We start from the raw sequence: 16,865 nt of genomic DNA on the forward strand, positions 1-16,865 counted from the left end.
GGGCAGTACTTACAGGGCACCTCGGGAAGATAGCCCTAGGCGCATGCAGCCCGAGTACTGTGGAATCTTACTCCTGGCTCACAGCCCACCAGTAGACACAGTCCACACCACAAGACACAGAACTGAAACAAAAACCGGAGCCAGAGGCACTCGACCAGCCAGTAATTCCATTAGCCATGAACTGCCAGTTGGATCGCCAGCATGGAGTCTCTGGGGCTACCCCTTCCCCCTCACGGGGAGGAAGGGGTTGCGCAGACGGTGCCGCAGCGACGTGATGACGTCATGCTAGTTAGATAATTTTGTTTGGAGAGTTCTGTCCACTCGTTCAGCTTTCGGTAGCAATATTTTTACCAGAATAGGTGTTTGTTTTGGGGCGTCTACCTTTCTGGGTGCCTATCCCGGTCGATGGCAGACATAAAATGCTCCCAACCACAAGGGGGTTTCTATAGGCCATTGCTCCTCGTGCCTCTCTGAGGGGGCCAGGTCCTGGCTCGTGGTCCCCGGTAGACAAGAACTCCTAGCACTTTGACTGATGCCAGAAAGTTATACATATTCATTCAGCCTGGATAGCTCCGGGGAGCCGACGGGGTTCCCCCCAGAAAAGCTGCCAGAGAAATATACAAAAATTCACTTTTGTAAACAGAGTGGTAGACGGTTGGAACAAGTTAAGTGGGAAGGTGGTGGAGGCCAAAACCGTCAGTAATTTCAAAGCATTATATGACAAAAAGTGCTGGGTAGACAGGACACCACGAGTGAAGCTCTCATCCTGTAACTACACTTAGGTAATTACTACTTCCCTCCCTTCCTGCCTACCTCCTAGCATCTCTCTCTACCTCCCCACCCCCTCTCATACTGCCTCCCACCTATGCTCCCCCATCCATTCACCCACCAGTCAGCCATCACTAACGCAATGCGTGCATTTGAAGTCAACACGGTGCACAGATATTTCTTGATTGTGCAGATATGTAAAACAAAATCACAGAATGAACACTCCAGCTTCATGACAAATCAAAATAATTTGAATAATAGGCAGCACTGGACCATCTCCCACCCACCACCATGGGCCGGCGTGACGCTTGGCGGACCACTTCCTACCTGAACTGTGTTCATGTAGCATGACTCCCCAACCCCAATTGAGAAACTGGAAGTTTCAGATAACTAAAGTCAGAAACCAAGTAGTGCTCTGCACGACACACTAAGTGTAAAGAGTTCGTAGGCCATTGATCCCTGTGTCTCTCTGAGGGAGCCGGGTTCTGGCTTGTGATTCCCAGTAGGTACAAGGACTCCTGTGACTGACCCCAAACTATTATAGCACATATTAATTTGAATAGCTTCAGGGAGCAAACCAGGCTCCCCCACAGAAACAATCCTTTAAATAAATATGTAAAATAAATATGAGACATTGAAATACGTAAAAATACCTTTGTGGGAACTCCCACCCCACCTCATCAAAATGCATTGCTATCACAGGGTGTTTGCTCCATGACCTCTCATGAATTGTGACGTTATAGTATAATTTTCTGGCTTCACTACAGCCAAAGTATGCCACATACAATATTCTCTCCCCCCCCCTCTCCCTTCATGATTAGGGAATGTATTTTAACAATATTTAAGGGAAACAAACTTTTTAAATTAACTTTTCACAAGCACAGGGTTGTGTTTCGTATAAATAGAGGTGCAGCCCACATGTTAATACCACTGCACTATTATACACTTGTGACATTGTTGACAATTTTCCCCGACAGGTTTTTTAGACAAACATACTTAGTATCACTTTATATACCGCCAGCTTTTGAATGGAATATTTATTCTTCTCTCCTTTAAGATTGTACTGGGACCACAATTTATCAGTTCCCAGCTTTTCCAGCATCCCATGAACCGTGAGACTATAACGATGACTACCAAGTGAAATCAACAATGCCAACTGTAAAAAATAAAAACAGGAAATCAGTAAACCTAAAATATAAAATATATATACCAAATACAATATAGTATATTATTGTGGTTTCTAAAGATTAATAGTTTTAACATGATACAATTCAATAATAGTAGGGCAATGTAGATAGGCATCTTCAGTCACCTATGCTATAATGCAAAACACATGAATACAGTAATAATTAGAATGACTGCAATCTATGAGTATTACTCACACATTCAACAAAATGTTATCTAACAAATGTATGGTATTCATATATAAAATAGATAAACACACATACCAAGACTTTATTTCTCCTAACTTTATGTGTAATGAAGGGCAAAAATGTTTCAACAGCTCCAGAATGACATTTCCAGGCTGCTGCAGACTCAAATTATGGCTTGAATACCAATTTCAACCCATATGAATTGAATGAGGATGTTAATCCTTAAATAAAGGCGGTTACCATATTACATATCAGGGGCAAACAGTTTACTTATATCACGTGACAAAAGAAATATCAGGCCATAATTTTCAGAGTGCAGCTGGCTTACATGTATCTGACAATTACTAAATGACTCTGGCATCTTGCTCACCACAGGAAAACAACCAGCTGAATGTAACGAATGTAATGAAATGCTTCTTTCAGATGGGTCTGTAGTAGCTTTCCCTGTTGCTAGCTGCTCGGGTTAGCTCCTCACCTATCCCGTCACATGAGGCCTTTGCTAATAATTAAAAACCCATCAGAGACAACACACCAACACCTGATCTGGTTTTGGCATCTGGTCTCCAAAACCCTAGCTAAGAAAATACCTACCAGAGACAAAACAGATAACAGCAAAGTAAAAGTAAACAGTAAAGAAAACTAGACACAGCAGTTAGGTAGTTCATCCGCTAGTTTCACTTCCCACCCTAGCCAAGTATTTAACCCTTAAATGGCACTAATTATATACACAATAGACCCCCAATTCTGCTTACCTCAGTTCAGGGAATCTCCGGTTAGGACACGCAGTATTATAGGGAACTTAGAAATTTTTTTTAATGAGTTTAATTGGAGAGATTTGTTACTAGGCAAGTAAAGAAAGTAAAAAGAGATGTATGCAAAAATTTTACGAAATATACAATTAAGACACAAACATTCATACCAAAACAGAGATACAGAACCAGAAAACAGGATTAGTTCAACAGAAATTGTGAGACAGCCTCCAAAGGATACCTGATCAACCAGGCTGTGACTCATACGTCAGGCTGCGAGCAGCTGCGTCCAACAGCCTGGTTTATCAGTACGGCAATCAGGAGGCCTGGTCGACGACCGGGCCGCGGGGACGCTAAGCCCCGGAAGCACATCAAGGTAACCTCAAGGTAACCAGTCAGAAGAAAAAACAAGAAAATAGGTGTAATATAGGAAGAGGCCTAACCCACAAACATACCACCACTACAAGCAAGCAAGAGACAATTACACAACAGTGAGGAGAGAAGCAGAAGGGGGGTAGAAATAGCCTAAGCTACTCTATCCCTTTGAGATGTATTTATTGCTTATCTCAATAAACATACTTGAACTTGAACTTGAGAGAAGCAGAAAGGAACTTCAAGAAAGTTACAGCAGACAAATGTAAAACAGATCCAGGACTTGTTCTATAAATTCCATTAAAAGCAAGCTGTATGTAAAGGATAAAATTCCGAGATTGAGAACAAGAAACAGGACTATTGAGAATGAAAAAGAAATGTGTGAAACGCTAAATGAACAGTTCCAAAATGAGTTTGTACAAAAATGAGCATTTCATAGAACCAGTATTTATTGGATATCTAATTATTGGGTATTGGGAATCTATGCCAATTCCAGAGCACGTCATAGAATATATAGAGATATCTCAAGACGAAGTGGAAAAATTACTCAAGGGGCTAGGAAGAAATAGCAGTGAATCTGATGGAGTTTCACCTTGGGTACTGCAAGAATGTGCAACTGAGCTGAGCATTCCACTCGAATTAATATTTTAGACATCCTTGTGCACAGGAATCTTAGCAGATATTGTATATGGAAAAAGAGAAACATAGTACCCATCTATAAAATGATAGTCGAGAAGAACCTTTAAATTATAAATCTGTATCATTAAATAACATGGTAGTCAAAAACACTAGAAACCATAGTTAAAGCCAAATGGATTGAACATCTTGAGAGTAATAACATAATACGGACAGTTAGAAACAAGTGTTAAATTTAAGTACAGTGGCACCTCGATTAACGAGTGGCTCTATTTACGAGCATTTCCAGTAATGAGAGAGTAACTCGCAGCAAATATGTCTCTATTGACGAGCTTCACCTCTATTAACAAGCAAAACTACATACCACATAGTACTTCCTAGCATCTCGCGGGTTCTCGCAAATTCTCGGACACCTCCGACGCCAGTGTTGTTGTATCGCAAACGACAAGCATCCCTCTGGATTTATTTGCGCTTTTCTTTGGGTTTTTAGTGGTTTTGTGACTACAATTTGTAACGCATTATGTCACCAAAGAAGCTGCTTGCTAAATATAGTGTTATCAAGAAGAAGAAAGACACAATTACTGTGGATTTGAAGAAGGAAATTATAGCAAAGTATGAGTGTGGTGTCTGTGTGACTGATCTCACAAGGGAGTATGGCAGGTCCTCATCAACAATATACACCATTAGTAAGAGAAAAAGGAGGTTAGGGAGGATGCTGCCTCTTCCACTGAGATCAGGGAAGTGTTGGAAATGTTTGAAAAGGTGAACGCATTCTTGGAAAAGCTGCCCTGATATAGCAGTAACAACCCGGTGTGTGAACATGTTTAATTAATTTAACACTTTCGCAGGTATGTCACTTGAGCGCAACATTTTTTTCTCTTGAATGCACCCAAACACCACGCTCAAGCGTCATTTGAACAAATATTTCTATAAAATGCAATTCTTATCCGATCAACTTGGGGATAGTATAAACATGTTTGCCATGAAATTTCCGTTTTCTCTAATAGCCACATAGCCTATTTGGGAGAACGGCATTGTATTGTATCTTCGTGTAACACTATTGTATTGTTGACACGATGAGTGTAATTGACGTAGTTTTTTATTTGGTGCCGGTCTAATGCATCCTTATGTGACATTTTATACATATGTTCTTCTAGAACATTCTATTGCGAACATATTGGTACAAAAATGAAATACAAACATCGAAAAATTAAGGTCAGGACAGTGAAAAGAGAGGCAACACTTTTCAATGTTGCCTCTCGATCGCCTGAAACGCCCAGTGCACTTGGGGCAAGTTTTTTTTTTGTTTACCGAGAGCGCGAAAGTGTGATAATTTGCTGTCTCATTTTAGGAACATCCTAAAACAAAGACAAAAGCAATTGTCAATAGATACGTTCTTTGCAAAAGTAGAGAAAAGAAGAGCCAGTGATAGTGAACCACAACCCGGTCCCAGTGGGATGAAATTCCCAAGAAAAGAGAGTCCGCCTGCCTCACGAGGTGGATTCTCCTTCCACACCATAACCCCTCTCCTCCTTCCCACCTCTCCATCGTCTCCCTCAAGCCAGCAACTACTCTTCATAATGTAAACATGAAAACAGTACAACAAAACATTTATAATTACAAGTGCAGTACAAGTATTATATTTACATTATAAAATGTCATACAAGTATGGATGTTTTTGGGAGTGGAACGGATTAAATTCATTTCCTTTATTTTAAATGGGGAAATTTGTTTCTTAAGTGTTTTTGTTTTACAAATAACAAGCTCGGTGCCAGAACGGATTAAACTCGTTAATAGAGGTGCCACTGTACATAGTATTAAAGTGTTAAAATTAAGGTTGCAGTAATTGTAGTGTACAATAGTTTTCATAAACTATATAGTAGTACTCAACATACAACACGGTACGTGTATAGTGGACAGTATTCACAACTCCATGAGAATTCAAGATGGATGTAAATCCAACAATAAGGTAAATAAAAACTAACAGTATTTTCTGGGGGGAGCCCCGTCGGCTTCCCAGAGCTTACGAGGCTAATATGCTAATGTCAGACTCTTGCATCAGTCATGTGTAATTACCTAAGTGTAATTACCTAAGTGTAGTTACAGGATGAGAGCTACGCTCGTGGTGTCCCGTCTTCCCAGCACTCTTTGTCATATAACGCTTTGAAACTACTGACGGTCTTGGCCTCCACCACCTTCTCACTGGAGTTCTGTGAGCCTACCAGGGACCATGAGCCAGAACCTGGCCGACTCAGAGAGGCATGGTAAGCAATGGCCTATACAAACCCCCGTGTGGTTGGAAGCATTCTATGTCTGCCATCGACCGGGTCAGGCACCCAGAAAGGTAAGCATCCCAAAACAAACCCCTATTCTGGTGAAATTTTGTTACCAAAAGCAAAACAAGTGGATAGAACTCCCCTAAAAGAAACGAACGACCAAACGATCATGATGTCATACGTTGCCACGCCGCTGTCTGCTCAGCTCCCCTCTCCCCAGGAGGGAGAACGGGGAGCCTCAGACCCCTCACGCCAGCTATCCACGCATCAGTTCTAAGGCTGATGCTAGAGACTGAGGTCGTATGCTCTGGCTCCGGTGGTTGTTTGTTTCAGCACTGTGCCTAGTGTGTGGTGACTGTCTTCTAGGTGGTGCGTAACCAGGAGTGATTCTCCAGGGGCCAGATTCCCGAAAGCACTTACGCAAACACTTACGAATCTGTACATCTTTTCTCAATCTTTGGCGGCTCTGTTTCCAATTATTAAACAGTTAATGAGCTTCGAAGCACCAGGAGGCTGTTTATAATAATAACAACAGTTGAAATGGCAAGTTTTCATGCTCGTAAACAATTTATTAAATGTAACCAAAGCCGTCAAAGATTGAGGAAAGATGTACACATTCGTAAGTGCTTGCGTAAGTGGTTTCGTGGATCTGGCCCCTGTACTCTGGCCAGTACTCTGGTGCCCTTTAAGTATTGCCCTTGGGGGTTTGGGGCCGCCTTCCACAAGTTCCTTGGGTTCTACTCCTGCTAGGCCATTTACTGCTTGGTTTTCGGCCGCCCTTTGTGTACTAGGGTTTTCCGTCTTCCTTGTTTGCCTTAGGATAGGGGGCAGTTTGCACTGGTAGGGGCGCAGGGTATTGCACAGCTTGTTTACGCCAATCATAGCGGACAGCTCTGTTCCAGCTGGGTACGTTGTCCTCTTGCAGGGTTTTCTCTCTCTTTTTGTTTGTCTGCCTGGTGGGTGGGTCTTCCTTGGTTCTTGCCCCCTGTGTACTGAGTACTCTTCCTTCTTCTGATGGTTCCCCATGCTAGGTCCCCATAAGTGTACACGTCTTGGGGGCGCCGGTAAGCAGCACCCTGCCTGGGGTTACCTGGGTATCAGTCCTTGTTGGTAAACGGTCAGGACCCTGGGAATCCCATGGGGGCGCATGGGTCCAATGGATGTGACCCCCGAGTCCCCCCTCGCTTTGTGCAAGTTCGAGGGTTGACTCTCACAAGTCAAGCTTGGCCTCGGGCCGGACTTGGGGAGTACAAGAACTCCCAGAACCCCATCAAACTCTCTACTCTGAGAGGGAACTCTATCAACATCAGAGGCCCAAGACTGTTGAACACGCTTCCACTTCAAATAAAGGACATAACTGGCCGACACCTTACAGTATTCAAGAGAAAACTTGACAAACACCTCCAAAGGATACCTGATCAACCAGGCTGTGACTCAAGTCAGGCTGCGAGCAGCCGCATCCAAAAGTCTGGTTGACCAGTCCAGCAACGAGGAGGCCTTGTCGACGATCGGGCCGCGGGGTCACTAAGCCCTGGAATCACCTCAAGGTAAGGTAACCAAGATAACCAGGTATCAACCAGGTAACCCATGAGCAAGCACCCATTGGCACACAAATGTTTATACTTTTTTCAGTTTGATAACATCGATTTCTGTGTTACATCATTCATTTTGACTCTAAATTGTTTCAATAGAATTGCCTACAGGGGTAGATGCATGTAACATCAAAAAGCCTAGCATGACACCTGCAGCAAACCCAAAAATCTTTGAGTGTTTCCCGTGAGTGGCACACATCTTGTTTATGGAGCAACACTTGGCAAATGGAATTTAATGTGAATAAATGCCATGTTATGGAATGTGGAATTGGAGAACAAAGACCCCACATAACCTATAAATTATGTGAGAAATCTTTAAAGAGTTCTGACAAAGAAAGAGATCTAGGGGTGGTTCTAGATAGAAAACTGTCACCTGAGGACCACATTAACACTTTCGCCCGGCGATAACTCAGCATTGAGTCCTCCGCAAAATAGGGGCAAGTCTGGCGAGGACTCGGCATTGAGTCCCAAGTGCGGCAACAGTAGCGTTTTTTTCGGGAAGGTCTTGCTGCGGTTTTGGACATTATATGCATATACTCTTGTAGGGAATTTCATTGCGAATACATTGATACCAAAATTAAAGTCCTAGGACCAGAATTGAGGTAACAAAGTTGAAAACAGAATTCCCATTTTATTGCTCTCTATTAGCGCTCACGGGGGTAACGCTCTGTCACTTTCCCTGCTTGTTGTGGATGGTACGCTGGGCTTTTGGACTTTATATTTGCATACTCTTGTAGGGAATTCTATTGCAAAGACAATGATACCAAAATGAAAGTCTTAAGACGAGAATTGAGATGTCCAAAGTGAAGAGATTGTACACATTTTATTGCTCTGGCTCGCTCCCGGGTAACATGCTCTCACTGTCTCGCCAGGCTTTATATGCATTTAGTCCTGTAGAGAATTCTATTGCGAACACATTGATACCAAATTGAAAAACCTAGGACGAGAATTGAGATGACAAAGTTGAAAAGAATATTCACTTTTCATAGTGAGAAGTGCCTTGGGGTGGCACAGTGCTCTCTTTCTTGTAACCGCGAGCTGTTTTCATCATGTTGGCGAGTGGAGATCGCTGCCGTTTTTATATTATATGCATATAGGCCTGTTGGGAATTCTATTGCGAACACATTGATACCAAAATGAAAGACCTAGGACGAGAATTGAGTTGACAAAACTGAGAAGTGTAAACATTTTATCACTTGTACACTCCCAGGTAACTTTCTCTCACTTTCTCTGTTAGTTGCGGATGGTAAGCCGGGCTTTTAGAGTTTATATGCCTTTAGTCCTGTAGAGAATTCTGTTGCAAACATATTGATACCAAATTGAATATCTTAGGACGAGAATTGAGCTGACAAAGTTGAAAAGATTATACACTTTTCAGAATTTACTGTGCTCTCCCTCGCGCTCCGGCGGAACGCCCAAGCCCACTTGGGGTAGTGGGGAGGTCCCGGGCCCAGTGCACAAAAGTGTTTTAATTAAATTAATTTAATAATTATAATAATTATTATTTAAACACTTTAGCGCTCCTGGGTCGTAAATAAACAGCGCGTATTTTTAATGAAGAAGTGACATTCTGTACTGCCTCCTCCTTCCCTGAAGAAATTTCCTCAACTGTCCTGCTGTTGCTGCTCCTTGTGAAGTTCTTCGGTGGTCAGTTCTTTGCTGTGTTTCTCCACCAGCTCGCAACACACAACATTCAGAACACTATGAATGCCACTTCTTTTTCTAAATTTCTCAAACCATCCCCTGCTCGCCTTAAACTCTCTTGCATTTGCATCACTCGTTCCAGGGGTTTTCTTTAAAAGGTCTTCATGCAATTTTCTTGCATTTTCACAAATGAAAGCCTCTGAAACTTTATCACCCACTAACTCTTTGCTGTGTATCCAAATTAATAATAACTGTTCAACATCCTCAAGTGTTTGTGTTCTATGTTTCGTGATTATTGATACGCCTTTTGCCACTTTAGCACTCATAATGTCCATTTTCTTATTTCTTATTTTTTCCACCAGCCAGTATGGTGGATATCGTTGACTGATATTTGTTGTACTGCCTAGCTAGTTCAACAACCCGCACACCATCTTTATATTTATGAATGATCTCTTGTTTCTGCTCTGTCATCCCTACATGGGTTTTCGTATGTTGAGCCTTACCTCTGACTTTCCTGGGACACATGGTGTGATATATAATTACTTTAATGTTCAAAATGCAAAAAATCACCACAAAAGTGGAATTTCTTATAGGCACGATCGTCACTAAGAGGGCAGCTGTAGTAAACCGAGGCAGGTCAGCCATGTGATCGGGAACCACGTGCTCGAGCGACCCGAACGTGTACCAACAAATATCGTTAGTCGACGACACCATCGTATGTCGAGTTGCATTTTTCGATGAAATTTACATTGTAACTCAAAATTATCCTAAGTCGGGGCAATCGTAAGTCGAGGTGCCACTGTACATCTGATACGATACGAAAAAAACATTAGAAAGCATTGAAATTTGTAAATATAATTGTGGCAACTGGCAGGTCTTGAATGGCCAGTGTGACCATGTCTGGGCGAGACACGCAACAGCGACCAGCCCATGATGACGTCATAGCGCACCTTGTCCACATCCTCATGGCCAAAGTAAGTGGAATTTGACATTTTTTATATACACATGTTCAGGGAAGGGAATTTATTATTTTAAAAAGAAAAAATAATTTTTTGGGAACACTTGATTTCATGCGCACCGGAGGAATTTCACAATAAACTCGGCGCTGCTAAACACAATGTGTATGTGCTGTTCAGTTTTCTCACCTTAATTTTAATGCTATGTCGTTTATTCTGGTATCAAATTGTTTGCAATCTAAAGGCGCATATTTTAAAACTAGTCCCATAATAATCAAACAATAAATGGAATTTTAACAAATATTTTAATTTCAGACTTAACATGCTGGACATTTGTAAGATTATTAATGGATGCAAACTGCGTCACCGCCGAACGAAAGTGTTAAGTTGTGAACATGGTGGGTAGTGATGTTACATTACCTGAGTGGGAAATAATGTCTCAGCATAAACATAAATAATACATGCCAATGAAGTATCGCTTTGGCTTCAAAAAAACTAAGTCCCAACTGGATTAACAAATGGCCAATTCACTAAAACTCTTCTAGAAAGTCAATGAGTCTACAAACACTGACAATAGCAAAGTCCAAAAATTCATCAGTTTACGTTAACACTTTGGCGTACCCCGCGCGCCACCCCTCAACTGTGCGATATGGGACCCAGGGTGTCACGGGAGCGCACGTAAATTCTGAAAAGTGTATACTCTCTTCAACTTTGTCACCTTAATTCTCGTCCTACGAGATTAAATTTGGTATCATTGTGTTCGCAATAGAATTCTCTACAGCACTAAATGCATATAAACTCCAAAAGCCCGGCTAATTACCCGCAGCAAACAGAGAAAGTGCGAACGAGTTACCCAGGAGCGCGCAAACGCGATAAAATGTTTTCACTATTTTCACTCTGGTCACCTCAATTTTCGTCCTAGGTCTTTCATTTTGGTCTCAATGGGTTCGCAATAGAATTCTCTAGAGGAACATTAGCATATAAAATAAAAAACCTGGTCACGCTCTAACCGCCGACAAGTTGAAGACGGGCCACGCGTTAGCCGCAAATGAGCGCTCAGACGCCTTCCAGCTACACTCCAATTCCCGCCCTTTTCAAGCCTTTCTTTCGCAATTTTCTTCCTGGAAGGGCCTTGTTCATGATCACTATCCATCGTGGAGTAAGCGTAGATAGTTTCTAAAGCCGCAGTAAGAAATATAGCCACGGAAAATAGCCGAAATGTTTACACGTTTGAGATGCGAGGGGAGGCGACATTGGTCACAACAGTGGAGCGAAAACATTGGGCCCACGGCGTGTGCCAAGCCGCCTGAGGGCCACGAGGCTCTACAAAGAAAATGGGAAGACATCAGCGCACATTTTAAAACCAGTCCCAAAAAAAATCGGATAAAAACCTGATTTTTGGCGATTATTTAAAGTGGATGACGCAATGCTGCGTCATCCCCTGCATTACCGACAGTAAACGGATGACGCAATGCTGCGTCATGCCCGAGCGAAAGTGTTAAGAGTCTACACTGATGGACAAATGGCAAAGTCAATTACCCATCTTCAAAAGTTAGAATTACAATGTCTCAAACTTTTGGGAGGCAATTACTGACTCAGCCAGATTTCTGAGACATTGTGAATTTTGACTTTTGAAGATGGGTAATTGACTTTGCCATTTGTCCATCAGTGTAGACTCTTAACGTAAACTGATGAATTCACAAATTATGAAATTTGGTTAAGTCCTAAATCTCCTCTCTAGAGTTCAAGTTCATACAGGCACAAGAAAATGACCCCAAATGGCTCAGATACTAATACAAGTCACCTCACCAAAACGTTACACATATGAATCCAGTGACAACACTATAGAAACTCTGATCCACACTAATAATCCATTTCTTATATAATGGTAAGAAGTTCAAAAGGTATATATATACAACAATCTCTGAAATAATCTAATAAGGAGAGCACACACAATACTGGGTGACCACCTACAACTCATACAGACCAGTGAAGCAACTGTTGACTGACACCATCAGTTAACTCACAATATCAACACTGCATATAATATATAAATAAACACAGTACAGAAAAATACTCTTACGTGTGTATATGTATGTATGTATGTATGTATGTATGTATGTATGTATGTATGTATGTATGTATGTATGTATGTGTGTGTGTGCATATTATATATATGTGTGTGTGTGTGTGTGTGTAATTACCTAAGTGTAATTACCTAAGTGTAGTTACAGGATGAGAGCTACGCTCGTGGTGTCCCGTCTTCCCAGCACTCTTTGTCATATAACGCTTTGAAACTACTGACGGTCTTGGCCTCCACCACCTTCTCACTTAACTTGTTCCAACCGTCTACCACTCTATTTGCGAAGGTGAATTTTCTTATATTTCTTCGGCATCTGTGTTTAGCTAGTTTAAATCTATGACCTCTTGTTCTTGAAGTTCCAGGTCTCAGGAAGTCTTCCCTGTCGATTTTATCAATTCCTGTTACTATTTTGTACGTAGTGATCATATCACCTCTCTTTCTTCTGTCTTCTAGTTTTGGCATATTTAATGCTTCTAACCTCTCCTCGTAGCTCTTGCCCTTCAGTTCTGGGAGCCACTTAGTAGCATGTCTTTGCACCTTTTCCAGTTTGTTGATGTGCTTCTTAAGATATGGGTACCACACAACAGCTGCATATTCTAGCTTTGGCCTAACAAAAGTCATGAACAATTTCTTTAGTATATCGCCATCCATGTATTTAAATGCAATTCTGAAGTTAGAAAGCATTGCATAGGCTCCTTGCACAATATTCTTTATGTGGTCCTCAGGTGATAGTTTTCTATCTAGAACCACTCCTAGATCTCTTTCTTTATCAGAATTCTTTAAAGATTTCTCACATAATATATAGGTTGTGTGGGGTCTATGTTCTCCTATTCCACATTCCATAACATGACATTTATTAACATTAAATTCCATTTGCCAAGTGGTGCTCCATATACTTATTTTGTCCAGGTCTTCTTGAAGGGCATGACAATCATCTAAATTTCTTACCCTTCCTATTATCTTAGCATCATCAGCAAACATGTTCATATAATTCTGTATACCAACTGGTAGATCATTTATGTACACAATAAACATCACTGGTGCAAGAACTGAACCCTGTGGTACTCCACTTGTGACATTTCTCCATTCCGATACATTGCCTCTGATTACTGCCCTCATTTTTCTATCAGTCAGAAAATTTTTCATCCATGATAGAAGCTTACCTGTCACCCCTCCAATATTTTCCAGTTTCCAGAACAACCTCTTATGTGGAACTCTGTCGAAAGCCTTTTTTAGGTCCAGATAGATGCAGTCAAGCCAGCCATCTCTTTCCTGTAATATCTCTGTGGCCCGATCATAGAAACTGAGTAAATTCGATACACAGGATCTTCCTGATCGAAAACCATACTGTCTGTCTGATATTATATCATTTCTCTCCAGGTGTTCTACCCATTTAGTTTTGATTAGCTTTTCCAATACTTTCACTATTACACTTGTCAATGATACAGGTCTATAATTGAGGGGGTCTTCCCTGCTGCCACTTTTGTAGATTGGAACTATGTTAGCCTGTTTCCACACGTCTGCTACGATTCCTGTACACAGGGATGCCTGAAAGATCAGGTGAAGTGGAATGCTGAGCTCAGATGCACATTCTCTCAGAACCCATGGTGAAACGCCATCTGGGCCAGCTGCTTTGTTCCTCCCGAGCTCCTTTAGCATATTTTCCACTTCATCTCTAGACACCTCTATCCGCTCTATGTTGTTCTCTGGAATTCTTATTGTGTCTGGTTCTCTGAATATTTCATTTTGTACAAACACACTTTGGAACTTTTCATTTAATGTTTCACACATTTCCTTTTCATTTTCCGTGAATCTGTTTCCCATTTTCAACCTCTGGATATTATCCTTTACCTGCAATTTGTTGTTTATGAATTTGTAGAATAGGCCCGGTTCTGTTTTACATTTATCTGCTATCCCTTTTTCAAAATTTCTTTCTGCCTCTCTCCTTACTGCTGTATAATTGTTTCTCGCATCTTTGTATCGCTGGTATGTTTGGGGGTTTGGCCTCTTCCTATACTGATTCCATTTTTGTGTCTTTTGGTCTCTTGCCCTCTCACAATTTCTGTCGAACCAATCCTGTTTTCTGGTCCTGCATCTCTGTTTTGGTATGAATGTTTGTGTGCCTTCCTCGTATAGTTTTAAAAATTTGGCATACATTTCATTTACTTCCCTGCCTAGCAACAATTCTGTCCAATTACACTCATTAAAAAAATTTCGAAGTTCCCCATAGTTGCCTCTCTTTAAATCGAGTTTATCAACTGTTTCAATGTCCCCATTTTCTTCTAGATGATATCTTAAAGCATATTTAATGTCTAACAGGACGTGATCACTCTTTCCCAAGGGAGGAAGGTACTGGATGTCAAAAATCTCTTCTTCTTTCCTGGTGAATACTAGATCCAGTACTGACGGTATATCTCCTTCCCTCATTCTTGTGGCTTGCTTTATGTGTTGATACAAGAATGTCTCCAGAATGAGGTTCACAAATCTGCATGTCCAAAAGTCCTCCGTTCTTGCTTCATAGGCCTCCCAGTCTATTGCTCTAAAGTTGAAGTCCCCCAGTATCAACAGTCGTGATTTATCTTTATCTGCTTGTACAATAATACCTCTCATGACCATTATGAGGCCCTCTCGTTTGTCATCCAGTTCTTCCTTTGTCCACGTGTTGCTTGCTGGTGGGCTGTAGGCATTTACAATTATCAGGTTATCATCCTGATTCCAGACCTGCAATGCCATTATGTCAATATCTCGAGGGTTTTCAAATATTAACTCTTTTTACCTTCAGGTGTTTTTTCACCAGTACAGCCACTCCTCCTCCCTTCCTAGTTTTCCTGTCACGTCTCCAAACTGAGTAGCCTCTTGGGAATATGACTTCATTTATTATATTTCCTTCAAGTTTCGTTTCTGATAATGCAACAATATCTGGGACCCTAAGCTGGATTATATCTTGCAACTCCAAAGTTTTTGACCTCACTCCATCTATGTTGGTATGTACAATTTTCAGGAACATGTTCCCTTTTCCTTTGCTCTTTACTCCCCCTTCCACTACTGATCTTGTTGCTTTGTTTTTATGTACCATTTCACAAGCTTTCCAGTCCCTGTCACTTTGTAAAAAAAAGAATTTCTGTCTTCTTCATTTCTATCCCCATTTAGCCGTTTTGCCTCAATTAAGTTCATTTTCAGCTTTTCTCTGTCTTCCTTGGAGAGGTCTTGTCTTATTGACCAAGATTTGCCAACCTCATCACTCTGCAGTTTCCTGGCATTTCTTAGCACTTCCATCATGTTTTTCACTCCATTAAAGGTCACCCTTAAGGGGCGGTTCTTTTCTTTCTCATATTTTCCTATTCTTCTAAAATCACTGACATTTTCCTTTGAGCCTTCTCCTAAACCTACTATTTTCTCTATGATTTTCATCTCTTCTGCCGCTCGGTCCACCCTAGATGAAATTTCCTTCTCTAAACATCCAAAAATGATTATGGACTTAGTTCTATCTGCAGTGTTTTGTACCAGTTTACTGTTGGTAACCAGTTCTTTCCTAATTGCTTGCCTAATTTCTGCTTCTTGTTGTTCATTTCTGGTTTTGACTTCCGAACACACTTCTTTGATAGTCTCTTTTTCTTTTACAACTTCAGCATATGTCGCTTTTATTTCTTCTTTATACTTTTCTAGTTCTTTATTCACCTCCTCTATGTGAGTTGTCAGTGAAGTTTCCAGTTGGAGATCCTTACCTAACTCTATGTTAGCCCTTAGGCTTGCTTGGAGTTGTTCACCATATGAGTCTATCTTCTTGTTTATTTCTTCAAAGTCACCACACTTCACTTTCCATGCCTCATTTTCTTTCACTAGTTCCTTGATTTGCTCCTCCTGATTTGTTACCTTGTCTGTTAATGCAGTAATAATCTTACCTTGTTGAAGCATACTCCCTTTTAGAGTGCAAAGCTCACTCCAAAGAGCTCCATTGTCCTCTTCCAATTTAAGCACTTTTTCTTCATACTTCTTTTGCATATCCTCAATTATCTCTAACCTGCCAAGAACACCTCCTTTCCTTATATCTTGTGTTGAGAATCCTTTGAAACCATCATCTGATGGTGTGTTTACATTCTCAGTGGCGGCGGCGGCCATCTTTGATTTTGTTCTAGACCAAAACAAACTTTTCCACTCGACTATTTTCACTCACTTTTACTTGTTTATTGTATTTTATTTGCTTTTACTCTTCCCTGAACCTTTATGTAACCTGGGACACCACTGTAGCCCTCAACCTGTGCCCAATACTTAGGTAATTCAATATTTCCAGGAGCTTGCTGCAGTGTGACTTCTGCCTCCTCCAGCTTCACCTTCGTGTGTGTGTGTGTGTGTGTGTAATTACCTAAGTGTAATTACCTAAGTGTAGTTACAGGATGAGAGCTACGCTCGTGGTGT

At 41.2% G+C, this 16,865-nt stretch overlaps 1 protein-coding gene across 2 annotated transcripts in view; it reads right to left on the bottom strand.

Annotated features, from left to right (window-relative positions):
* Positions 1-966: 966 nt before the first annotated feature.
* Positions 967-16,865, bottom strand: part of LOC138349821 (uncharacterized) — a 114,180-nt gene continuing 98,281 nt past the window's right edge. For both annotated transcript variants that reach the window (XM_069316540.1, XM_069316539.1), the window contains one exon: positions 967-1,924. In XM_069316540.1, coding sequence (XP_069172641.1) covers positions 1,751-1,924 — 174 coding nt within the window. In that variant the 3' untranslated portion in view covers positions 967-1,750. The remainder of the gene's footprint in view (positions 1,925-16,865) is intronic.

The sequence above is a fragment of the Procambarus clarkii genome, chromosome 84 (assembly GCF_040958095.1).
Source record: "Procambarus clarkii isolate CNS0578487 chromosome 84, FALCON_Pclarkii_2.0, whole genome shotgun sequence".
Lineage (NCBI taxonomy): Eukaryota > Metazoa > Arthropoda > Malacostraca > Decapoda > Cambaridae > Procambarus > Procambarus clarkii.